The 26,684-nt window shown below is 40.3% G+C and overlaps 1 protein-coding gene across 1 annotated transcript in view; it reads right to left on the bottom strand.

Annotated features, from left to right (window-relative positions):
• Positions 1-19,618, bottom strand: part of DOCK2 (dedicator of cytokinesis 2) — a 520,353-nt gene extending 500,735 nt beyond the window's left edge. The window contains exons 1-2 of the mRNA XM_019487133.2: positions 19,422-19,618; positions 2,585-2,668 (exon numbers count right to left, since the gene is read on the bottom strand). Of these exons, the coding sequence (XP_019342678.1) occupies positions 2,585-2,668; positions 19,422-19,464 (127 nt within the window). The 5' untranslated portion in view covers positions 19,465-19,618. The remainder of the gene's footprint in view (positions 1-2,584; positions 2,669-19,421) is intronic.
• Between the last annotated feature and the right edge of the window lie 7,066 nt (positions 19,619-26,684).

Below are 26,684 nucleotides of genomic sequence, written 5' to 3' on the forward strand. Positions count from 1 at the left end.
CCCTGTAAAAGAACCTCCACTGGCATGAATCTAGGCCACTGTCTACCAGTCTTAACAGAAGAAATGCATGCTAAATCATTAAATCTAAGTATAAATGGGGACAAATTATCTGTTTATGTAGAAATTGAAACATTAAAAACTTTTAGACACTGATCTCTGTCCCTGAAAGTCTCAATCCCAAAAGTACAGCAATAGTATCATAGTTTTATTAATTAGATATAAAGCTGTGACCACTTGACCAAAAGATTTCACTCCAAAAACAAAACACTACTATGAGTTTTAGCTTGACTGAGAGTAAAAGCTGCTCCTCTTCTCTTGGGAGTGGCCTTTCTGGTAGTCATGTAATAGAAAACCACAGTTCTTACACTCAACAAAAACTGCTAAATATATCAAATGCAAGCTGATAAAAGCTGTTTAGCTAATACTTCATTTGGCCTTTCCACATGTAAAAGATGAAAGGCAAACAGGAAGAGAATCCAAAGGAAGGTAAAGCAGCAAGCAGAGCCTATACACTGTAACCTATCCAGAAAAAGGGTTTTTTTTTAACAGTTAATAATAGGAGCCAGTAGGTATTTAAAATGCATAAAAGCAATAAATATGTAGTGATGCATAAATGGGAGACCTTTATAACACAATATCTTACCATCTATGAGATGACCAGGGATCCTGGTTTTCTCCGATTTAAAACAATCCCCAATTTTTGGTTTAGAAAAAGTAACCCCAAATCCACATTTTTCCATGATTAAAATGAAACACCACTAACATATAGATATTTATATAGTGGTCTATATAAATATAGAGGTTTTTTTTAATCAGAGAAAACCAGGATCCCTGGAGATGACACTAAAATTTCGTATCAGATTTTTACCAAGATTCATTACAAAGAGGAATTTGATAACTTCAGGCCTGACCAGGTAACCTCAGTCTGGTAGGCAATTATAGAAATCTCAGAGGCTTTGATAATTCTATAGAGTATAACTCAAGAAGGTTGCATATGTATAGATCAAAAACTTTTCATCTGCTCCAGCACAGCTTAAAGAGGGGTTTTGAATAGCTTTAGCATGAGCAATAAATTCAGCTTTGTATGGTTGCACTGAATTCTATTTATATGTTCTTCCTTGGCCTCTTCCCATCTTATATAGGTCTAACTACCAACTTTGTCAGGCAGTCTACTCATAATACATTTGTCTGTTTGAAGCAACATATTTGGTGTTAATGATGTGTGACTGCTTTTAATTTGGGCCATCATCGATCAGTGTAAGATCATAGACATTATTTGGCATAGTTAAGTGGGTTGAGGCACATTGATTTCTGGAGTGCTTCCTCCAAAACAACTTGTTCTGTCTTTCTGAAACATTGATTTGACAAATATTGTGTATGATTCAGTTTCATGCAGCAAGTGCTTTCTCTAGCACATTCAGGGCATGTCTACACAAGACGCTTACTGCGCATTAGCCTAATACCACTGCACAGTAGCATGGCAGTTAAAAACCATGCTAATAGCCTACTTTGCAATGTTACTAGACTAATGCATGGTAAGCATCACAAAAAAACATGTGCTGGTGCTACTGTGCAGTAACTCTAGTTACTGTGCATTTAGTTAATACATTATTTAGAAAGTACTAAACTAAATGTGCAGTATCTAAGGTGCAATAATGAATGTGTAGATACAGCCACTGTGACTTAAATGCTGCTTATATACATCATCTAGAAGTGCACTTCTTAGAAGTTAGAAATAGGTCAGTAGTCAGTCTCCAAGACAAGTTTTCTTCCAGCTCATCATAGGATGTCTACATGGGACCAGCTACCTGGATTATTTCTGCCTTGAGTAAGTGCTTTCCAAGAAAATGACATGCCCTTAAACACCTCTGATAAAGTCTCTACAAGAATGACTATATTATAAACCAAAACAAACAAATTTAAATTAACTTTGTGTACAGTGGTATTTAACTCTGTTTTGGCCTTTTGATGCTACATCAACAAAATGAACATTTTATTGGTTAAAAAAGATCTAGAAATATAGGGACAGCACTTGTATCTTGCTGACTTTCAGGACACTCAGAGTTTGATAAACAGCAGTATAAAGGGAAATGACATTACACAATCCTTCTCTCTAGGCCTGGTTAAACTGGTAAGTTTGCAAAGTGAAACTTCTAAGGAGCGAACTAACTTTCTCACCATCTTTCTCTCTCCCTCACCTTACGCATGAGCTATAAATATAGATATGCAGATATCACACGTACACACACACACACACAGGTGATTTAGCCTCAGCTACCTGGTAGGTTTTAGGTAGCATTTGCTTATTCACTCTGCAACTCATATAATAAAGACAAATGTCCAATGAGAGCTCTTTATGTTTGTTCCAAACCTAATGGTCACTGTGTGAGGGTTAACTAGAAAACAGTTTAGTCAAAATGGAGATTTAAGTTATTAACTTAGTGAAATATTTTTAAAGTAATAAAGTTACTTATAAAAATAAACAGGCACTTATTTTTTATGTAACGCAGGCAAAAAGTAAAAAATCCATGATGCTAATAATGATACAAATGTCAAGTATTTATGCAAATTATTAAGTACTTACCATCACAGGACTCCAGTATATGGACCACATCACCAATCTGGAGGGTTAACTGTGGTACTCCTGTACCTTTAAAATTGTATAGGGCTGCAAAGGACAAGCAGTTAAATAATTCAGATAGAGCCAAGCTTTCAATTACATTGAAAAATTATCTGTATTTGTTGTTAAGGCTTTCAAACTGGATGAAAAGACTGACAAAGGAAAAAGAAAAATTATAAGCAGTATGATGGAGTCATGACTCAATGAAAGGATTTTTCATGTTAGCTAAATCTGAATCCAGTCTCAAACAAAAAACACAAAGGTAACAGTAAAAAAACTTCATTCTATACATAATCAAAACATTTTTTGAATAAATAGAATTGAATTCCATAGAAATAGTATTGGGGTTGTGATGAGCCCAATTCAGGCAGACATTTAAGCACTTGAATAACTTCTATCCTTCTGTGCTAGTATTTTTTTTTCCATGCATAAATATAACTATAAATACACTGGCAGACAAGGCTCCTTGTGTAAACGTTATATCTTTTATTAGACCAAATAAATAGTTGGAAAAATTGCTGTTAACAAGCTTTCAGACACAAACACCCTTCTTCAGGCATAGGGAGAGTCTGATGGTTCTCCTGGACAGAATAGAAGCCAATCTACAAATGCAGGTCTGTGAAAATGCAAATGCGAATGCAAATGAGGATCAGAGGCCATGGGAAATGATAGGTGCAAAAGCGGTAGGTGGAGTGGGGTAAAGGAGGGAATGTTGACCTGGTAATAGAATGTGGTTGGTAAAATGTACAGAAGTTACTTGGGGTTATCAGCTGGAGGGTAGGTTATAATGTGCCATAAATCCAATGTCTATATTTAGCCCATGATTTTTTGTATCCAGTAGATTTATGAAGTGAACTTTGTAGACTCATCTACAAGAGGTGTTTTGTACATTTCCTTTGAGGATTAGAATTGAGAGTTTGGACAGAGAGTGGATGTCTTGTGAGAAATGTGCACCCATGGGTAATCGGGTATTTTTGTCTTTGATAGATTTCCAGTGTGTGTTTATTCTGGTATGCAGCTGTTGTTTGGTTTCTCCTACATATTTTCCATCAAGGCATTTAGTGCATTGGATAAGATATATTACATTTCTGGAGGTGCAGGTGTAAGATCCACAAATGGCGACGGTTCTGTTGTGGGGTGTAGCTGTTGTGGGAGTGGTGGAGAAATGTAATACATCTCATCCAATGCACTAAATGCCCTGATAGAAAATACATAAGGGAAACCACAGGGATCAAAGCATTTAGCCTGAGTTTACTAATTCTGCCAACTTCATATTTTTTTCTTAGGTAAGAGGTACGATCTTAAAGCAAGAAGATGTTTAATACAGGATGCAGAACATCTGAATCTGTTTTAGGTTGTGGAATATGATAGCACATGATACATGATTCTAAGAATCATCTAACTAGAAGCAACTTATCTAAACATGGTTCAAAACCAGAGAAAACAAGCTAAGTGGCAGAACATTATTCAAGAAAGTTACAGTACTCTGCTTAAACCACTTGTTCATAGTATTTAAGGGCTGTGAGCAGGCAGGATGTGGGCAGGATAAGCATTTTGTTTTGAAATACACCAATCTTGCTGGGGATGAAAACCACGTGCTAAATACTTTGTAACAAGCTAGTAGTTAACTAACCACCAAACTGTAATATGTTCAATATCTGTAATGTTAAAATTGTATCAACATAAATTCTACATTAAGTGTTTATTCTAGAATTTCTCATCTGCAATTAAGACATACATACACAACTCAACAGATGCTTTCTTGTTCCATTCTCTTCTTCTCCCACCAATAAAACACGAACCCCAGACATTTACTGTGGGGTAACAATGGCCCAGAACGTACTTCCTCTTCAGCATACTTAGCTGCCTTTCCCTCCCATTTTTCTCCTGTTTGAATCCATAGCAGAAAGGAATTGCATGCTTCCGTCCAGTTAACACATAACAATTATGTTGCCACTGGAAAGTATATTCTTTAATAAAAGATGGATTTTTAAAACTAAATTGGATTCTTTTCATTTTTCTGTTGAATGCATTTTCATTTTTTTATAGTTTATTTAAATTTTAAATTATAACCCACAATACTAGCATGTAACTTTAGTATAATCTGTTAATATAATTTACCTTTGAAAAAAATAGCATTCAATTAGTACGTTTATTGGCAATGTTTTAAGAACATAAGTGGGTCACAGCTACGGTCCATCTAGTTCAGTACTGGGCTATGTTGGAGGCACAAGCTTGCAGGTTTTTGAGACTACAGCCCACTTGAAGCAGACAGCATGCAAGTCATTATATGGCAAAGCTCCCTGCAAGCAGCTGGACACCATAGCAGCCCACAACAGTGCACCTATCACGAGTGGTATAAAGAAGTTGCACCACTTTCAGCCTGGCACCATGGTACAAGATCTGGTGCTACCAGAAGTTGACAAAGCTGCTGATCTGCAAGTTGTGCTTCTAGCACATGGTGTGCAAGATCATACAGGACTTCAAGATGGACCTGTACTTCCAGAGCTCAGCCATCATGGCACTGCAGGAGGCCAGTGGAGCCTACTTCATTGGGTTCTTCAAGGACACCATCCTGTGTGCCATCTACACCATGTGTCACCATTATGCCCAAGGGCATCCAGCTGGCCTGCCACAGCCTGGGGAACTGCAGTATCTCCCATCTTGAGCACTAGGAAAGAACTAATTGACCTGTTTCCAACAATGGCCAAAGTGGATGTAGGGACAGCACTGAACCAGGCATCTCAAGAGTGATCTATCCCCTATTCAGTGTCCTCCATGGTAGCCGCCATTTATTACTTTAGAGATGACAGTGGAAACATCTCTAACTATCCTGTTCAATAGCCACTAATAGATGTATTATCCAGTATTTTATTCAGGCCCTTTTTTAACCTAGGTATGCTACACAATGAATTCCACAAGTTAACTATGCATTGCATTAAAAAAGTTCTTTCCCTTGTTAATTTTGAAACCTATCACCTACTAATTTCAACTCACTTATTACAAATATTTCTTTTGTTTAAATAAATGAGATGTTTCCTTTGTTTAATGAGGTCAACGAAAATATTTCCCACCAGATATCTGATAGGTCAAGAATATTTAAGGGAATTCTAGTTTTGTGCATTGCAATCAGGTCCTAATTTTCATCCAAATGCATCTTGACACAATCATTAGTAAGAAATAATCCAGTAAATAAAAAGTATCATTAATTTCATTAAGTAATACAATTTAAAAATTAAAAATAGTTTAAACAAACATATGGATACAGTATATATCTCCAGTTAACAAAAGCTAATAAATGTAAATATATTTAGTTGTAAATCAACACTTTCTAATATCAGCATTTCTTTCAGAAGAAAACTAAACAGTGTAAACACAAACGAGATGTAAATTAAACTGCTGACTTAAAAATAATTTGGATTTAAATCAGCCTATGCTTTTATTTGCAATTGTGTATGTAGACACCCAGGCTCAGGTATCCAATACTTATTCTATGCTATAATCCATTTGATGTCCCCATTTATCACTTCAAGCATGTCTCTCCCTGAAAACTTCTCATTTGTTTCCACATAGTTCTTAGCTTCCAAGATCTGTTAGTTGCAGACATTTCCTAATCTATAGAAAATGACTATATATGTCCAGGCTACTCAACATGAAACTGAAGTTTCTTCCCCAAGTAGCTCAAAAAAGTTACTAATTGCTCCTAGAATGATGCACAATGTATAACAAAAGTATTAAGTGAAAAATCTTTCTGATTTATTTTTAATTGCTTTCTTCTTCTTCCTTTTCTTCTTCTTTTTAACATTGCAGCCCTTAGGATCATCTTACATTTTGGGGCAGGATTAGTAAAATATCTTCTACCTGTGACACTATCAATGCAGGGAAGTATATTGTACAATGAAGTTTCCCAAGAGTAGCATAAACATTTCAACAGATACAAGGCTTCTAGATGGCATAGGTGCTGAGTATGTGGGGCCCTGGCCCCAGTCAGGAAGAGTGCTGTCAGCTGAAAGATGTAAAACTTCCCAGGTGCCCATAATCTTAAGCTCCCCTCCCAGCTAACCGTGGCAAAAATAAAAGTTGGCACCTATGCATAGGTGCCCAGTCTGTCAAAATGTACCCACACTAAGCCTTATGACAAGTTCACTTGTATGAAAATACACAACCTATTTCTCAAACTTCTTCTGGAGCTGAACAGTTATGCCAACACACAGTTAATCAGTCTTTTGTTGATACTGCCATTGCCATACAAACATATTGTATTTGTAACTTGTGAAGCCTAAACAAAACATCAATGATTATGCATACCATATGAACCTGAGGTTTAACTTTTTACTATATTTCTTCTTAGATGTAAAAGCAATTCACTACATCAGTTTTGCTTCTCACCTGACTGTTCTTCCCAACATGAGAAAGAGAAAGAGAAAGAGAAAGAGAAAGAAAGACAGAGAAGGAGAGGGAGAGAGAGAGTGAGAGAGAGAGAGAGGGTACACATGCTGACAAACATTAAAAATTACCATTTGAGAATAAATAAAAAAGGAGAAAATATCAGAATCAGAGATACAAATTATTATAAGGAAAGTAAGAATTAATGAATATTTAGAAAGGAGCAATTAAAATTGTAACACTATATGCACATGTTGATAAACTTTAGATTTATACATAGCTGCTGCTAATGGCAATTTATAGGTTTTATTATAGCCATCTGTTTCCATCAGAATACAAATAGCTAATCTTCATGCAACTTGTACATGAAGTCCTACTCTCCCTCCCTGTCCCTCCATCCTACTAAATAGGTTTGTACTGATCAGGGTATTTTGGCGTCCTCATAACTCACTTGCTATCTTTGATTAGCATATCCTGGACAAATGGAAAGTGGTGGATATCACTTTTTTAGACTTTAAAAAAGCCTTTGACCTCATGTCCCATGATGTCCTCATGGTGAAATTGGAAAACTGAAGCCTTGAATAACTTACAGTCCAATGGCTGGGGAACTGGCTCTGAGGTCAGACGCAAAGAGTTGTAGTTGATGGAACCAAATCACGACTGGTAGTGACCAGTGCCCCGTTCTCGGGCCTATATGTCTTTATAATGTCTGGTGTCAGAAGTGAACTGGCTAAGTTTGCTGATGACACCAAACTATGGGGAAGAGTGTCCACACTTGAGGACAGGCTGATCCAGGCCAATTTAGATAGGCTCGCAAAGTGGGTGGATGAAAACCTGAATGGCATTCAACACAGAAAAATGCAAGGTGCTCCACCTTGGAGAACAAAACCCACATCACTCTTATAGGATCAGCAGTGCTACACTTGCTAGCACTATGACCAAAAGAGACTTGGGGGTCATGACTGACCACAAGATAAACATGATCCACCAATGTGATACCGCAGCTGGCAAAGCAAACAGAACTCTGGCTTGCATCTACTGATGTATGTCAAGCAAGACCCAGGAAGTCTTCTTCCCACTGTACTCAGCCTTGGTGAGGCTGTAGCTAGAGTACTGTGTCCAATTCTGGGCTCCACAATTCAGAAAGGATGTGGAGAAGCTTGAGAGAGTCCAGAGGAGAGCCACGCACATGATCAGAGGGCAAGAGAGCAGGCCTTATGAAGAAAGGCTGAGAGTCATGGGACTCTTCAGCCTGGAGAAGCGTGGGCTCAGGGGTGATTTGATGGATGCCTATAAGTACATAAGGGGTGTGCATCAGAATCTGGGGGAATGTCTGTTTACCAGAGCACCCCAAGGGAAGAAAAGGTCCAACGGTCACAAACTCCTAGAAGAACATTTTAGGCTGGACATAAGGCAAAACTTCTTGACCATCCATGTCCGACCACCCTTCAGAGGTGGTGCAAGCATCTACTCTGGAAACTTTCAAGAAACATTTGGATGTCTATTTTGATGGGATCCTCTGATCCTAGCTGACTTCTTGCCCCTTGGGCAGGGGGCTGGACTGATGATCTTCCGAGGTCCCTTCCAGCCCTAATATCTATGAAATCTATTATTATAATCTCACCTATATTTTCTGTGTCTTATAAACATGAAAAAGAGAGGATCATGTTTTTTAAAAAGATACCTCAGAACTTAAACCATTTCAGTACTCCAAATAAAATGAAATTTCATTCCTACAGTTTTTTTAGTGTTAGAATTTTAATTACTCCTTTCTATTCATTCATTCTTATGTTCCTTATAAATAATGTATCTCTCTACGTCTGATGTTTTCTCCTTTTTCGTTTGTTCTCAAATGGTAATTATTACTGTTTGACAGCATTTCATTACATTTATCATATAGCAGGTCTGTTATACAGTAGTTCCAAAATCTATTGTATTTTGCTTTCTGCGTGCTCCCCAAAAAGTATATTATGCTTTTCTTGATAAAAATAAACCCAGCAATGTTATGGTATGCATTGTTCCTGTATCATATCCAAAGTGCTGCGAACCATGAGATACCAATGCTTGTTTCTGGTCATGTCGCTGCTTTAAAAAATTCGGAGAGAAAAGCTATGGTAAAGAGAAAGGAGGCAAGGGGAGGGGGAGGAAGATTCCAAAGAAGAAGCAATAGAAGACAGGAAGCAGAGTTAAGGTGCAGCTTACAGTGTTATAAACAAAGTTGAAAACTAGACTTGCTAAATACTTCCAAAGGGGACGACTCAGTATATTGTATGCCATTACCTGATGTAAAGCGTAAAATAATCCACATTTATATTCTTGGACATGGATCTTGGCAATTTTGGATGAATAAACTGCTCATGTATTTTTTTTGCTTTTGCCAAAACTATTCATTAAATAAAGTTAATGTTACCGAACAGTTTCAGTGAAAAATATGCTAAATTCACAAAACAGAAGGAGAGAAATACAGTAGCTCATCCATTTTACCCATTAGACTGGGCAGTCATCTAAGATATGGGGGTCCAGGTTCAATTCCCTCTTCTACCTGAGGGTATTCAAAGCCTACTGTCTTCTATAAGACTTTCCTCACTCTCATGTTATAAGGTATTATGGAGAGAGTATTCTTAAATGTCTCTTACTGGCCCATTCCTCTTTACATGTAGTAATCAACTATTCATGGGGGGGGAGGGGGCAGGGGGAGGGTGGAATCTACAGCCTAGCAGTTAGGACATTGACCTTATAGGTAGGAAATCTGCTTTCCAGTTCCTGCTCTGATAAATTTTTAGGTAATCCTTGACAAATGGATTTGTCAACAGAAGTGATTATGAGCATCCTGCCATAGAATAACCTATAATGTCTTTTATATTCTCCTAAAAGGTGACAGCTGCAGGCTCAAATCCTCTCATGCAAAGGAGGGATTTTCACCTTGTTTTCCCTTTCCAGATGAATACCTTCCTTAGTAGGCTATTGGGTAGAAAGTGAACACAGATATAATCAGCTTCTCTTTGGTATTCTGAATGGCTTATATATCTGTCCCTTTTGTGGTTAAAACTGCTGAAATTGTAATTGAACAAATCCTTGCCAGTCAAACCAGAAATTCTGCTCGAATCCAATTAAAAATCAGAAGGGAGCATGTGCACCACATACACCCATGATCATTAAATGCTATATTTTTTGAAATACACAGATATGGTAACATTGAAAACAGTCACTATGAGATAGGATTAATACCAATTACCTTTCACCCTTAACTAAAAATAAATGAATCATCCGTTCATGTTCTGAATAGTGTTGCCTCATTTTAATTGCTTCCTTTAGTACTAGTTAATAACTTAGAACATACTCATCAACTGTCAAAGGAAGTGGCTCAACTTCACAAATGAAAAAAAAAACCCATAACTAAATGAGTAAGTGGAAATCTACAGATAAAACCAATTCCTTTTAAAAGTTTTGATTGTCTTGTTTATGAAGAATTTATACTAAGAGTTTAAAACCTAAATGCACTAGAAGTATTTCATAGTATAAATAGAACTGAACCCCAAGTAAGTTTGCAAAAAGTACAAAATAAATCACTCTGAATGAGGAATGGAAATATAGAGAAAACAATTCTAAATCTCTTACTCAATTTAACAGGTAAATCCAACAATTTAATAAGTTAATAAGCCCAGTTATTCAAGGAGGTACAGTTCAGAGCAACAAGTCAAATGTTAATACACCATACCACTCAGTTTTCCAATTATTAACTAAACAGTAAAGTGTTTATTTAGCTCAGTGATTCTCAAAATCATAGGCTCAAGACACCCCTCAGGAAATGCTAGCTCTTGGTTTGCACTCAATTTTTACTACAGAAACATGATAGAGGAATTATTCTGTTGCAAATGACTCAAAAAGACCAGAACAGGTCAAAATGGTTTTAATATTATTGATTTCTATCTGATATCTCTGGCTTTATCTCGTAAATCACATTTGCACACCTACCAATCCTAACATTGTGTGATACCCCATTGCACCCTCAAATGGACCTTAGGAACTCCAAGGTGCTGCAGCACCCTGACTGAGAATAATTGGTTTAGCTATTTGTACTGGCCATGATAAAGAAGTGAGACCCCTGGTGCTCTTTACTATACAACACAAAGATGATCCTGTCAAAGAGTAGATAAAATAATGCATGTGCCGCCACCATAAAATGTAGGGTGTCAGTGTAAATAACACTAAGTGAACGAGACATGAGCAAGGAAGCATGGTCTAAATATAGGCCACATGTTTAAAAAAGTCATTTTTTAAGTAGGAGCACAGCTACCACCAGTTCCTGAGCCAGTGAAATATGAAAAAAAAACAAAACCCTGCTCTCAAACTCTTCACACCTCATTCTGTCCACTTCTGAAGACTTGTTTCATAATCAGGGTCCCTTGCAGTTCACTAAGTCGTCCGTACTGTGGGAACTGTGTTCCAGAAAGGGGTGTTTTAGCCTTATGAACCTCTTGGCACTCATTCAGGGAGACTACCTAATTAACTCAGTGGCAATTCAGGATCAGTAAAAGGCATCTGTTAGATACCCATGGCTGCTGAAGGTTGAAAGAAACTACTTTATTACTGTAACCTTTTAACAGTGTTCCTCAACCCAAACCTCCAATTTGCACATAGATTAATAAACTCAAATTGTACCAATCTACCATCCAGGGTGGAAGCGGGGGAGGGAGGAAGGTGAGGGGGGAAATCAATCCCACAATTATTCTGTAAGCTGCTAAGTACCCTCAAATGTTTACTGACTTAAATGGGAGTTGAAGGTACATTTTATTACCTCAATCAGGCTGCAAGCCAGTAGTGAACGCCAATTTTAATGCTGACCAACAGAAAGTTCATTCAGTCAGTCAGCAACACAGAAGAAATATATTTAAATTTCTCTAAGAATCTCTTGCTGTAGTTTTTGTTTCTTAAGTCAGTGTCTCCTGCTTTTCAGATCAAGTGTCATCTGTAGTGCCTTCCATTTCATCTAGTCATGTCCTAAATTATTTGTCCCATTTGCTTTTTGCTGGTTTGATTTCTTTGCCCTCCTAACTGCAGAATTACCAAGGTATGATTCAAGCTCAGGATCTCATGCAGTCTGCATTGTATTTACTGCCATGCTCTAATGAATAACTTGAGCAAGAATTGTGTTTGATTTTGCGCTAAAATACTGGTATTGTCTCACAAAACAGTCCTGTTGCGGAAAATGAAACATTAAAAACCTCTTACTAACCTGTATTTTTCAAAAGCCTCAAATGACTAAGCTATCATGTGGGAAGCCTGAAATCTGAACTTGGAAAACTCTGCATTTTGTTATTTACCACTTCTTTCTCATAATATTTATCCAAGCTACTTAAAATGCAGATCTACCCTTAAGAATGCTAATATAAAATTGTACCTTCTAACTTGAGAGGCCACCACCTTACTTACAAGCGTCAATCCTATCTAATCATTAAGGACAAAAACAACATTTGGATCTTTTATTATTGTTTGCCATGTGAAAAGCATGCACTGAATTCTGCTCCCCTCTGCTCACTAGAAAAAGCATTATTAACTCTGATTTATTTAACCATGACTATTACAAAGCATGAAAGACACAACGCCAGCACATGACACTAAAAATGCCTTTGAATAATTCTCTACTCCTGAGCTTTGTTTTTCCACCATAATGGAATTTTATTGAGTTATGTAAGTTATATAACCTGTGCAACTGTGGTGAAAGTATTACGTTTCCAGTATGTTAGAGCTCAATTTGGCCTGTAGTTAGCTGTGTGAAAAAAAGGATAAAGACAGCTTGATTCTCATGTCAGAAGCTATAATTCGAAAGCTATCAGATAAGCAAAACTTTCTCATTTTTAACTGATGGCCTTTTGAAGATATACATGTTAATGTTTAGTCCCATTCTTAGGCAATTCTCAAAGTACAGCCATTTCATTACTGAGTTTTTGTTTGCTTGTTTTTAACAGGGCACTCAAAAATATGAACAAGAGTAATTTGTCAAAATGGAGCTGCAGCAGAACAACCCGATGTTGCACTGGTCTGTGTCAGCTCATAATATAATGCAAGGCAGCTGTTACATGATTTAGGAACCCTAGATGAAGAGGTGAACACAAGAACTTCCATTCAGTCATCAGTTTTATTGATTACTGAGTATAGCAGGACCATTTTCTATGGTCTTCCTTACCAAATAGCATTCTATGTACAAACTACTTATGTAAATACAGAGCACTCATGCAGCAGTGATTTTATTACATGCCCTCAGCTTCAAGGGAAGAACGTTGCCTTTGCCTCTCTTACTTTTACTGTTTTTATATAAATTCTACTTTAACCTGGAAATCCAGGTGAAAAAAAGGCAGCTAAACATTTTCCTCAGACAGGGCTCAATACTACCTCTCAGTTTACCATTAGAACTGTCTTCTACTGGATAAAAGCAAAAGAAACAAGTATAAGTTACAGAAAGAAGTAAACACGTTGCCTACTAATTAATATCTTTATATGTAATCACTTGCCATTGCAACTCCCTAGAGCTAAGTACAGACAGTCAAAAAGCACAAGGCTGAATTGATTCAGTCTTTCAGGTTAGTCTAAACTGCAGAAATTAAACTGAAAAACCACTGGACAGACATTCACTTTTGATTCAAGAAATGCAGCCACAAGCCTGCAGTGGCTCAGGCCAGAAGCTGGGGGATGCTAGAGCTCTCTACTCGGGGGCTCTTTACTCGAGGGCAGGGAATGTTAATCCCCCTCCCTGGCCACAGACCCCAGCTGAGGTTTGAATGAACTCTTTTCTTAGAAAGCACAAAAAATAACTTCCCATCTTCCAGAGCAATTCAGGGTATCATCTCCTACAGGGAGAACTCAGAATCGCCAGTCCAGAATCCTCTAAATTCTTCACCCAAAAGCTCGAATCAATTTCCCTGCCCTTCCCTACCCTACCAATAGCTAAGAATAAAAAGACATTTGCTTGTGTCCACTTCAGACATCCTCATATTAGATTAAAAGACCCTGCAACTAAATGTTCCCACCACCTCTGCACATCTCTTCAATTTAATAGCCTGTCAATATCAGAGAGGCATGGAAAGAAGCATACTGGCCGAGGTGAACAAGTTTGCTAAGACAGACCTTAAGCCAACACTAAAAGTGAGAAATGCTGTTTGTTTTTAACAGGGCACTCAAAAACATGAACAAAGATTTTAAAGGCCTATACAGTCTGAAAGCTGTGGGAAAAGCCCAAAAAGGGCTACTTATCTTACTACAGCAACCTCCAAAATTTCTCTGCATAACTTCTCTAGATCTCTAATTATTTGTGAGCCTGGAATGTCTTTCTAGCTCCAAAACTCCATAATATTCATAGCAGAAAGTTAATTTTTCTTATTTTTCATGGATTATAAAAATGTACTAGAAAAAGGGTCCTATATTTAAGTACTTATATAATTGGTATTTTACTGTTGTTGGGAAATTCCTTTGGGGTGGTGATCTGTAGCTTTTGTAAACTCAAGTTCACTTCACCAGATGCTATCTTATTTAGGTAGTCTATAAAGTGTACATCTACCCTGTCTAACATTAGACTAATATGGCTAACTATACCTCTATCTGTTTTTGCCCTATTTAGAACATTTGATGCGTCTCTGGGTTAAGGCCTATCAATATTTCTGGATCACAGTGTGATAAGGGGTATTAGACAGGAAAGCCATCTGAATTCCATTCCCAGCACTCCTTCTCATCTGCTGTTATGCGTAGAGTAACACTTCCATTTTTTCCATTAGGAATAGTCAGTGTTGTTCAATAACAGTCCTCTAGGCCCATTCTGAAAAGAATGCTTAACATAATTTTCAATTTGAGAAATCCTAGGCTCATTTACATGTGCCATTAGTGTGCAGCAATAAACTCGAGCTCATGGCTCTTCGGTTTATTGCTCCTGGGAAGCACCCAGGCACACAGTTTACATGTGTGCCTAGACCGCAGTACACTGAGCTGGGTTGCAGCAGCCCCAGCTGGCAGGAGGGCCAGGGGCTCAGCCTGCCAGCCTAGGGCTGCTCCAGCCAGGCTCAATGTGCTTCAGAAGGAATGGCTGGGGCACGACGGTTCTTCAGTGCAGGACTAGCCAGCAGGCAGCCCCTGCCTGAAGCACCTTCATACTCCAGGCAGCTGGGTCAGTGTCTACACATGCACTTTTGCATATGAAAAAATTCCACAGCAGGGTACTACATAGTACTTGTACTTACAAGTACTACCCTGTTGCAGGGTTTATTAGTTTCATGTGCCCTAACAGGGTTGCATGTATAGACGCTAAGACATTTACTGCACAGTTAATGAGTCAACTTCACAGTAAAGTCTGATGTAGATGTGCCCACAGTTACCTATGTTAGTCTGAAGTCAAGTAGAAGGCAGCATAGATTTGTACCTTAGAAGCTAACCAAAGACGATATCTATATAACCTTGCCTGAATTCATACAGGGTTTACCAACGTATTGAATTTCAAAGTAGATTGCAACATCTGCTCTTTAGGAAGAATGCTCTGCAGCATTCTCCTGTAGTTCATTGCTCAGTGGGTTAAACCTAAGATTAAGGTTTGACAGGGCATTTCTCTAACAATGGATCTGAACCCATTTGCCATCCAGGTGGGCATGCACAGCTGCATGGTCTTTCTGCTACGCTTTATTATTTTATGCCTTACCTAGAAGGGTCACTGTTTTACCCACACTAATGCAGAAAGGAATACAGCGTTTGCAAATTATCACCAAGGAAAAACACCGAATACCACTTGTTACTGCTGTATTTAATAACTGACTGCTTTATTCATCAAATAAGTATGCTATACCTACCCAAATTGCTGCTTCCAATGGCACAGTGTATTAAAGATGCAGACAGTAGCCCATGCCATTCCTGCCCTCAGATGCTTTATATGTCCTTCATTATTATTCACAGTGCTAGTTTCTCGTAGTCAAAGGCAACAGTTTGCACCTTTGAACAAATCTGAAATATAGTTCAAGTGCTTACTGATTCACTGTATTTCTAATTTAAAGCAGGAAATGGATGTGAGATACTGTGAAGTATTAAATAGCTACTTTCAAAATGTTTTTCTTCTGTTATCATTATCATATTCACGCAATTACAATTACTGCCTTACTGCACACTAAGCTCAACAAATGAATACTTAAAACTATTCTGATATGCCCTCTCCCCACTGCTTAAATTAGGGTTTACTCCAAATAGGCCAAGTCCTGGAACACCTTACACATGATGCAAGTTATCTCATTGATTTGAATGAGGTAACTCACATGACTGCTGCAAATATGATCAGCAGTGTAAGTATCCATTACTCATCTTTCTAGTATGATGGGCTGCTGTTTGAATATCTAACCCAGTCATGAGGCCAAGTTCCAGATTCAAGAAGGAACTAACTGCAATATCTGGGAACAGTGATAAAGTATCAGACAGTGAGTTTCAAAATAGATGAAAGGATTTTCTGTAATTTTTAGAGGCAGTGTTAGTAACTTAAATTGACATGCAATAAAATGTAAATGGTAACTTACACTGTTCTATTACCGCCTGTATTAGAGCTGCCTAACAATTGATTTAGTCAACTTTAAATCATGTACTAAAAAACATAAGTAAAAGCAGAAGACTAAATTAAAAAATACTTAAAGTGTTTCACTTTACCAGGGTATTATTACTAAAACCAGAAGTCCCAGCTAAGTAAATTCTTTTAGGTTTTAAAACAAAATATAGTAAAATTTGGTATGGTATAGTATAGTATAGTATCTTGTAAGTATAGTAATTTGGTAAATTAGTCGTTAAAATCTTAATCAGTGCACTGAACCCCTACCAGACTTTCATTCACTTCGATGCAAAACACTTTGGATAATTCATCATTTGTTAGTATAATCGGTCACTTCCAAATGTACAGTATTACTCAATCACACTGGAATTTACTCTGACCTATGCCCTCCGCAGCACCTGCAAAGCCAGGGGCTGCTTTCTGAGTGTTGGACACTCTTCAGTTTTTCCTGGCTGAATATGGCAGACAGTTCTATACAGTATAATAGTTTATAGTCTATTCTGGGGATGAGTGCATGCATCTCTTTCAAAATCATGTAATTTATATTTAGCAATAAGACATTTTTAATAAGAAATTGTACATCAAACATTTATCCGAATAATACAGTTCTCAGGTAGTGAGTCTGACTGCCTGCAATTGGCACTTGGAATTTTTGTAATATTTTTTCTTCATTATAAATGTTAAAAATAATATTTTATCACTTCTCAATATGACGTAAAGATCACAGCTCATGAAAAATTGAATATGGGTTGCTATTGATAATTAGTCACATATAGCTAGTGAATCATTATTAATAATCAACTTGCAGTAATGTGTTAATTACATTTTACTGTAAGGTTCAAATTGTCAAGTTGTTAGTAATTCTAATGCATTATGAAAAAAATTGCACAGATAAATGGTGTGACATTTTTATGGCTTTATAAGGCACGACTAAGCAGAAAAATGCTACAAATTCTACAAAATATATACATACATTAAAAATTAGTAAAAATATGTCAGAGAAGCATACTTTCTTTTAACTACAATAGATCTGGTAACCTTACTAACCTTTCCTACTGATTCTAAATTATTATACTAACTTGATTAGCCAAGGTGCTGAGATTTTGTACACTGCTTAATGTATATTTATTTAATCAGACAACCTTTGCTGAAGAAAACATTAAATTAGTATTTTTCATGTAAAAATAAACTACTTATTTCCTACACTAAAAATCATGTTTGATACTACTGTTTCTGCTAGAAAAGGGTGCTTACAAATATCAAATGGCTTCTCTAGTACAGCTAGAAAATACCAAGACAACTCTCGTATCTGCTTTCAAAAGCACATTATGGTTTCAAAAGAATTCAAAAACCACATGGGTGAGACATTAAAACTAGACATATTCAAAATTTGGAACAACTTTTTTGTAGTTGTTCAAAAAAACAACAAACTATCAAGAGCAGCAGCAGATTCTCCACCTTCACCAATACCAAATAGGTCTGATAGTTATAGTTTAATCAAACAAGTGACTGGGATCAAAGCGTGGGAAACTTGCTGAAATATATTGAATTGTGTCTTATAGGGGAAGTTAGACTAGATGATCTAAACATCACTACTTTAGCATACAACAATCAAAGAATTAACTGCTTTTATTTACGGTGATGAGAACTACATAGAAAAATCTGAGCATATAGAAACTACAATGTTATCTCAATAAATAAATGCAGACACCTAGATATTTGCTTTAAATAATAATTTTTTTTAAATCACTTATATACACTAGAGTAATTTTAGATCATACAACTGATCAGCAGCATATGAACTGAAATATAACATCTTACACAAAACCAAATGGAACAAGCCAGATAATTTTGAATTTCTGTGTTCTTGCAAACAGCTTAATTGAAACATGTTTCTGCTTTGCAGCCATATAAGACTGAAACAGAAAAAAAAAGTAATCTTAGTTCATTAGTTTTGCAGTGGCTTTGAACTGGTACAGGATACTTAGATTATATAATTTTACCACTTCTGTGCTTGGAAATTGAAAATTATCATTACTGAGAGAAATAATAATTTGTTTTTATTAATTTCCTGAAAGAAATATTAAAGCTTAACCATTTAATTCCATATAATTAAACAGGTCCTATGCTATGAAGCACTTTATGCTTTTTAAATTAAACATTCCTTTTATATTTTAGTGGTAAATTAGGGTTCCTGACTATCAAACAGCAGGCTACATAATGAAATGAGAAAAAAAATCTTGTTAAATGAACGTCCTTAAGTCACTACACATTTTTCAGTGTTCTGTTTCGGTTCCTAAATTTCAACATTCTTGATAGAGCACAGTTTAAGACAATGATGAACATCATGTTCATTCCAGAAAATTGTATAAAGTAGAGTTGGAAGAGATTACCCTTCCAGCCAACACAAGCTTGTAAAGGTATCTTATTTGTTGGAGCTTTTACAGTATCACTATTAACAAATGAGGCAGTTCATTAAGGTTCAAGGAAAAAAAACCCTGTATTTAAACCTTACTCCCAGCCAGTGTCCCAATAGTTATTCTTTACTGAGCGCTGAAATGGAGAGTCACACTGGAGATCCAGCATTTCAGGACTGCCAAGCTGATTCTAGCACTAATGGCAAAGAGTATGATAAAAAAGTTCAACACAACATTAAACTGATACTCAGACGATTCATGTCCTTTTTCCTAGGAATTCATTAGCTGTTCTGTAACAGAAACTACTGTTTTCTCTTAAAGCCATTGCAGTAATGCAGGGGAAGAGGGCTCGTTGCACTACAAAATATGTGCCCACATCCTGCTCTAAAGCTGAGCAGGGATAAAACTCAAATGGCAGCTTCATGTTACGTACCCACACCGCTCTTTTCCTTGTCAGTCTTGCGCCATCGCGCCATTGCATGTGTGCTGGCAGGCTCCAGAGGATGCCAGCTAACAGGAAAGCCACTGGATGGGAGCAGGAAACTGCAGGAGTCGTGTGAGGGAGGCACTTGGAAGCAAGAGCTGATTCCACAGTCACTGATGGAATAGGGGAGGCTGGTTGGTGCAGCTGCTACTGCTGTGTGCTTTGCTGCTGCTGTCAGAGCTTCCTGCCTTCCTTCCTCTTTTTTAAAACTCAAACTGAGAAACTTAGTCAAAAGTGTCATGCCTGCTGTGGGGGAGGGGACATCTGATTTGGGTACTTTCATAACATGACTGCAACAGTGACAATAATACAAGGACTATCAATCACATATAACCAAACCCAAGACTCTCCCTCCCAGAACCCTTCCAACTCAATGACTGGTCCCATATAGGCGAGAACTCTTGAGTGCAAAACCTGGTTAAAATATTAAAGCTGTTAATGATAACCATTTAAAATCTTGTGCTGCAAGATTGAACATTTTCTTCCAAATGTTCCCAAATTGTGTTATAGCCTTAAACTCCTTCAACTGACTGAAAAAGACTTTAATTCTGGCATGTTTGCCTATTCTATAAACTTTTTAAAATTGTATACACATTCCAAGTTTCAAAGTTCCCTCCATTTTGGTTATTAAATGATATGATTTTCATTGTAAAGCTGCAAAACCACAATTCTAGAAGAATGTAGAATACCCCCTGTAGTTACAACATGATTTTACATGACTTGATCTTTAAAACATACATACAATTACATCCCTTATAAAAATGACTCCCTTAAAAAATGCATAAAAACACAATTACATACAAAGACATAATCAAGGTGGTCAAAATGAGTTTGGAGAACAAGAAATTAAGGTTATCATAAGTAGCCTCACCTTAACCCATATCTTGGGATTTTATTTTCTTTTTTAAGGATAACTGAAATTGATTGGAATCCTTTAGATGAAATTCTCCCTCTTTTGCCTTCTCCCTCTCTCAAAGATTTTGATCTTTAGTGTCTGAGGATTACATCAAACTCCTAAACTCCTCCAGTCCACTGACCACTACCCTATGCTCCTTATCCATGTGGGTACCAATGACATAGCTTGGAACCCTCCCAGCCAGGTCATGAAGCACTAGAGGGATTTGGGAGAGGGGCTTAAGAGGTTGGGGATGTAGGGTGTTTTCCTTGATTCTTCTGGTTTGGGGCTATGGGCTGAGGAGGGAGAGGAGGACTGCGGTGCTGGTGTCATCAGGAGGGCTTTCGCTTCCATGACCACAGCCTGCTCTTTGGTGAGAGAGGCAGCGAGCTGCTGGGAAGAAAACAGCCTCCACCTCTCTCTGCTGGGGAGGAGGCTCTTCTCAGCCAGACTGGCTGACCTGCTCCACCGGGCTTTAAACTAAGCCCGCCGGGGGACAGGGGAACTACCACCACTGCTGGCCCGCTGAGCAACCCTTGCAAAGCCAGCAGGCCAAGGCACTCTAGGGAGCCCACCCCTGCCCCAGCTGTGGAACAACCAGTAGGCAAGACAAGGGCCCCCAAGGGGACACTTGCATGCCTGTACATGAATGCCAGGAGCTTGAGGAATAAACAGGAAGAACTTGTCCTCCTGCTCAACACAAACAACTGTGGTGTCATAGGGATAATGGAGACCTGGTAGGACTCCATCCATGACTGGACCACAGGTATAAATGGGGCTATACCCTGTATAGGAGGGAATTGGACAAAAGGGGCTGGCCAAATCCGAACGGACGCAAAGCTTCCTCACATGTGTGGATGAGCTCTATCAGACACAAGAAGTCTATGGGCCAATGAGAGGTAAAGTGCTGCTCAACCTGGTACTGGCAACTGGGAATGACCTAATCAGTGACCTAACGCTCAAAGGGAAGGTGGGTGACAGTGACCACGAGCTGATCACCATCCACTGAAAAGCTGGTAAGTCAGTCAGCAGTACAGAGGACCTCGACTTCAGAGGAGCTGTCTTTGACAAGCTTAGGAGACTTGTCGGTGATGCCCTAAGGGACCATGACCCCAAGGGGAGGGGAGTCCAGGAAGAGTAGTTGCTCCTCAAGTGAGTGATCCTATGTGCACAAGCTAAGGCTATTCCGTCTCAGAGGAAAGGCAGCAAAAGGGCACAGCAGCCCCCTTGGCTCAACAAGGAACTAGCAGACATCCTGCATCCAGAAAGAAAGACCTACAAAGGATGGAGAACAGATCCACCTCCAAGGAGGAATATACTGCAGTGGTCCAGACCTGCAGGGAGCAAACCAGGAAAGCCAAGACTGGGATGGAACTCCAACTGGCTACAAGTATCAAGGACAATAAAAAGTCCTTTTTTAGATATGCGGGGAGCTGGAAAAAAAGCAAGGGCAACATTGGACCCCTGCCAGAAGGGACAACTGACGACCAACGCCCAGGAAAAAGCCAACTTATTAAATGCATACCTTGCATTGGTCTTTCACAAGTCCCATGGGATGCTCCTGCCCATTACAGGACAGGGACATCTGGGTGAGGGAGATTCCTTGCCCTCCATCAATACTGACCTCGTGAAGGAACACCCTGAGAGGCTGGACACCTTCAAGTCAGCCGGCCCTGACAATTTACACCCCAGAGTACTCAAGGAGCTGGCCAGCATCATAGCCCAGCCCCTGGAATGGATCTTTGAGAGCTCCTGGCGCTCTGGTGAAGTGCCTGATGATTGGAAGAAGGCCAATGTGGTGCCTATCTTCAAGAAGGGGAGGAAAGTGGAACCAGCAAACTACAGACCTATCAGCCTGACCTCTATTCTGGGGAAGGTCTTAGAAAAGATTATCACAGAGGCCATTCTTAATGGACTAGCCAATGGCAACATCCTGAGGGATAGCCAGCATGGCTTTGTTGCAGGTAGGTTGTGTTTGACCAATCTCATTTCCTTTTATGACAAGGTGACCTATCACCTGGACAAGGGGGAAGAGATTGATGTCATATATCTTGACTTCAAAAAAGCCTTTGATCTGGTATCCCATGATCACCTCTTGGCAAAACTGGGAAATTGCGGCCTTAGGTCCACCATGATCCGCTGGCTGGGGAATTGGCTCCGTGGTCAGGCCCAGGGGGTGCTGGTTGACGGAAGTCAATCGTCATGGTGCCCTGTGACCAGCGAGATCCCTCAAGGCTCTGTCCTTGGATCTATATTGTTCAACATCTTCATTAATGATGTGGGCATTGGAGTCAGAAATGGACTGGCCAAGTTCACCGATGATACCGAACTTTGGGGTAAAGCATCCACACCTGAGGACAGGGGGGTCATTCAGGTTGACCTTGACAAGATGAGGAGATGGGCGGATGAAAACGTGATGGTGTTTAACATCAAAAAATGCAAGGTTCTCCACTTTGGGAAGAAAAACCTGCAGCATGCTTATAGGCTCAGCAGTCCTATGCTGGTTAGCACTATGGATGAGAGAGACTTGAGGGTCAGGATTGACCACAAGATGAACATGAGCCTTCAATACGATGCTGCAGCTAGTAAAGCAAGCAAACACTGGCTTGCATCCATAGATGCTTCTCAAGGAAATCCCAGGACGTCATTCTCCCATTGTACTCGGCCTTGGTGAGGCTGCAGCTGGGAGTACTGTGTCCAGTTTTGAGCTCTACAATTCAAAAAGGATGTGGAGACACTTGAGAGAGTCTGGAGAAGAGCCACGCACATGATCAGAGGTCAGGAAAACAGACCTTACGACGAGAAAGTGAGAGCTATGGGACTCTTCAGCCTGGAAAAGCGCAGGCTCAGGGGCAATCTGATAGCCACCTATAAGTTTAAGTTTATAACGGGTGCTCACCAGGATCTGGGGGAACATTTGTTCACCAGAGCACCCCAAGGGATGACGAGGTTGAATGGTTATAAACTCCTGCAAGACAGTTTCAGGTTGGACATAAAGAAGAATTTTTTTACTGTCTGATACTCCAAGGTCTGGAATAGCCTCCCACTGGAGGTGGTTCAAGCACCTACTCTGAATGCCTTCAAGAGCAATCTGGATGTTTTTCTTGCTGGGATCCTATGACCACAGCTGACTTCATGCCCCTGGGGAAGGGGGCTGGACTCAATGATCTTCCAAGGTCCCTTCCAGCCCTAATGTCTATGAAATCAATTAGCATGTAACCAATGAAAGACATTTTCCTAAAAAATGGAAAACATCTTATTACAAAAATAAACTAATATATTGCATAGGCCCCCATATAATTGAGGTAAAGTCTTAGTGCAAGATAGTACAAGAGAAGAGAAGGGCGAGATGAGGGAGAAGAAGTGAAGAGTTAAATATTGACAATCCCGGCACCTCAAATCTTCATTTTATTCATGGACCAGATTGCCACTACAAACTAACTTTGCTGCAGGCAATGCGATGTAAACATTAGGGGTGAACCAATAGAGATTTTGGGGGCTGATACGGCTAGCTGATTTTTAAGGAGACACGTTGGCTGATATGGATCTGATTTCTAATACAGCTGCATCTAGCTGTTAAGTCTGTTGTGGTAGGTGAGGTGGGTAGGAAGGGGTGTGGGGGGGGGGGCAGATCAACACCCCTTGGGGTGAGGGAAGGAACCAGGCTGGAGCTGGGACAGGCTCTGCCCAGTCAAGGCAGGGCAGGGTGGGAGTGGGACAGAGCTGTGGTTCATCCAGAGGGCGTGGGGATAGGGAGCAGATCCCACCACTGCGTGCACCCTGGGATGGCACGGGGCGGGGGCGTGTGCCCCCTGGTCTGCGTGAGGTGTGGTGGGCTGCAGTTGTGGGCTGGAGTCGGGGGCTGCACTGGACTCAGGGTGGCGCTGAGAGGGGGACTATGGGGGGGCCACAGAAAAATTTAGGCTGGCTGCAGCCCCCCTGTAGTCCCCCCCAGCACCACCGCTGCCCACCCCAAGCACAGCATGGCCTAGTCCCTGCCAGGAAGAGCTCAGTGCAGCCCCTGGCCCCAGCCCTCAGCTGCTGCCTGCCCTGCCTGACGCAGATCCAGGGCCACATGCTCCCCCTCCCCCATGCCCTCCAAAGGTACATGCAGCAGCGGGAGACACCCCTCCTCCCCCAAACCCCCACAGTGAGCTACAGCTCCGTCCCATGCCCTGCCTTGCTCCAGCTGGGCAACACCTACCCCAGGCCCTGCTCCACTGCCTCCATCCCCACAGGGGACGTTGATCTGCCACGCCCCATCCCTCCCCACTCCCCATCCACCACAAGACTTACTAGCTGCGTGCAGCTCTCCAATAGTGCAGGATTACAGACAAAAGAATCACTTTCTTTGACTTGTATTAATATAGCCCAGCATGCGATTGTTTCTTGGTAAGCAAGAGCATACTGTTGGCACACATTCAGCTTGTGGTCACCATAACCATGATTTGTTTTCTAATGAAAATCAGCCAGTTTTGCATCAATTTATTTTTGCATTTGATGTTCCTATCCTAACCACAAAACTTTGCACTCATCCTAATCAAATTCCATTCAATCAATTTTGAACCATATTTCCAATTTGTCAGGGTCATTTTGAATCCTAATCCAAACCTCCAGAGTGGAGTTGCAGATGCCAACTGTCATGAACAAGTCTTTGGCATCTGTCATAAATATTTGCTTGTGTTTTGTAGTACTGATATGGTATGTTCAGTTTCATTGCAAAGCCCATTTTATGCTGTATCCATTTATGCTGTATCCATTTATGTCACGCGGGAAGTCTGGGTGAGGGTGATCCCCTGCCCTCCATTGATGCTGACTTCCTGAAGGAACATCTTGAGAAGCTGGATACCTTCAAGTCAGCCGGCCCTGACAATCTTCACCCCAGGGTACTCAAGGAGCTGGCGAACATCACAGCCCAGCCTCTAGCACAGATCTTTGAAACCTCTTGGCTCTCTGGTGTAGTGCCCGAAGACTGGAAGAAGGCCAATGTGGTGCCTATCTTCAAGAAAGGAAGAAAAGTGGATCCGGCTAACTATAGGCCCATTAGCCTGGCTTCTATCCCGGGGAAGATCTTGGAAAAGTTTATTAAAGAGGCCATCCTTAATGGACTGGCCAACGCCAGCATCTTAAGGGATAGCCAGCACGGGTTTGTTGCGGGTAGGTCTTGCTTGACCAATCTCATTTCCTGCTACGACCAGGTAACCTATCACCTGGACAAGGGAGAAGAGATTGATGTCATATATCTTGACTTCAAAAAAGCCTTCGATCTGGTTTCCCATGATCGCCTCTTGGAGAAACTGGCCAACTGTTGCCTTGGGTCCACCACGATCCAATGGCTGGAAAATTGGCTCCGGGGTCGGACCCAGAGGGTAGTAATTGATGGAAGTCACTCATCGTGGTGTCCTGTGACCAGTGGAGTCCCCCAAGGCTCTGTCCTTGGACCCATACTGTTCAACATCTTCATTAACGATGCGGACACTGGAGTCAGAAGTGGACTGGCCAAGTTCGCCGATGACACCAAACTTTGGGGCAAAGCATCCACACCAGAAGACAGGCGGGTGATCCAGGCTGACCTGGACAGGCTCAGCAAGTGGGCAGATGAGAATCTGATGGTGTTCAACGCTGATAAATGCAAGGTTCTCTACCTTGGGAAGAAAAACCCGCAGCATCCTTATAGGCTCGGCAGTGCTATGTTGGCTAGCACTATGCAAGAAAGAGACTTGGGGGTCATCATTGACCACAAGATGAACATGAGCCTGCAGTGCGATGCTGCGGCTAGTAAAGCAACCAAAACGCTGGCTTGCATCCATAGATGCTTCTCAAGCAAATCCTGGGACGTCATTCTCCCCCTGTACTCGGCCTTAGTGAGGCCGCAGCTGGAGTACTGCGTCCAGTTTGGGGCTCCACAATTCAAAAAGGATGTGGAGAAGCTTGAGAGAGTCCAGAGAAGAGCCACACGCACGATCAGAGATCAGGGAAGCAGATCCTACAATGACAGGCTGAGAGCCCTGGGGCTCTTTAGCCTGGAAAAGCGCAGGCTCAGGGGTGATCTGATGACCAACTATAAGTTTATCAGGAGTGACCACCAGTATCTGGGGGAACGTTTGTTCACCAGAGCGCCCCAAGGGATGACAACTAGGTCGAATGGTCATAAACTACTACAAGACCGTTTCAGGCTGGACATAAGGAAGAATTTCTTTACTGACCGAGCCCCCAAGGTCTGGAACAGCCTGCCACCGGAGGTGGTTCAAGCGCCTACATTGAACACCTTCAAGAGCAAACTGGATGCTTATCTTGCTGGGATCCTATGACCCCAG

The sequence above is a fragment of the Alligator mississippiensis genome, chromosome 9 (genome assembly GCF_030867095.1).
Source record: "Alligator mississippiensis isolate rAllMis1 chromosome 9, rAllMis1, whole genome shotgun sequence".
Classification (NCBI taxonomy): Eukaryota; Metazoa; Chordata; order Crocodylia; family Alligatoridae; genus Alligator; species Alligator mississippiensis.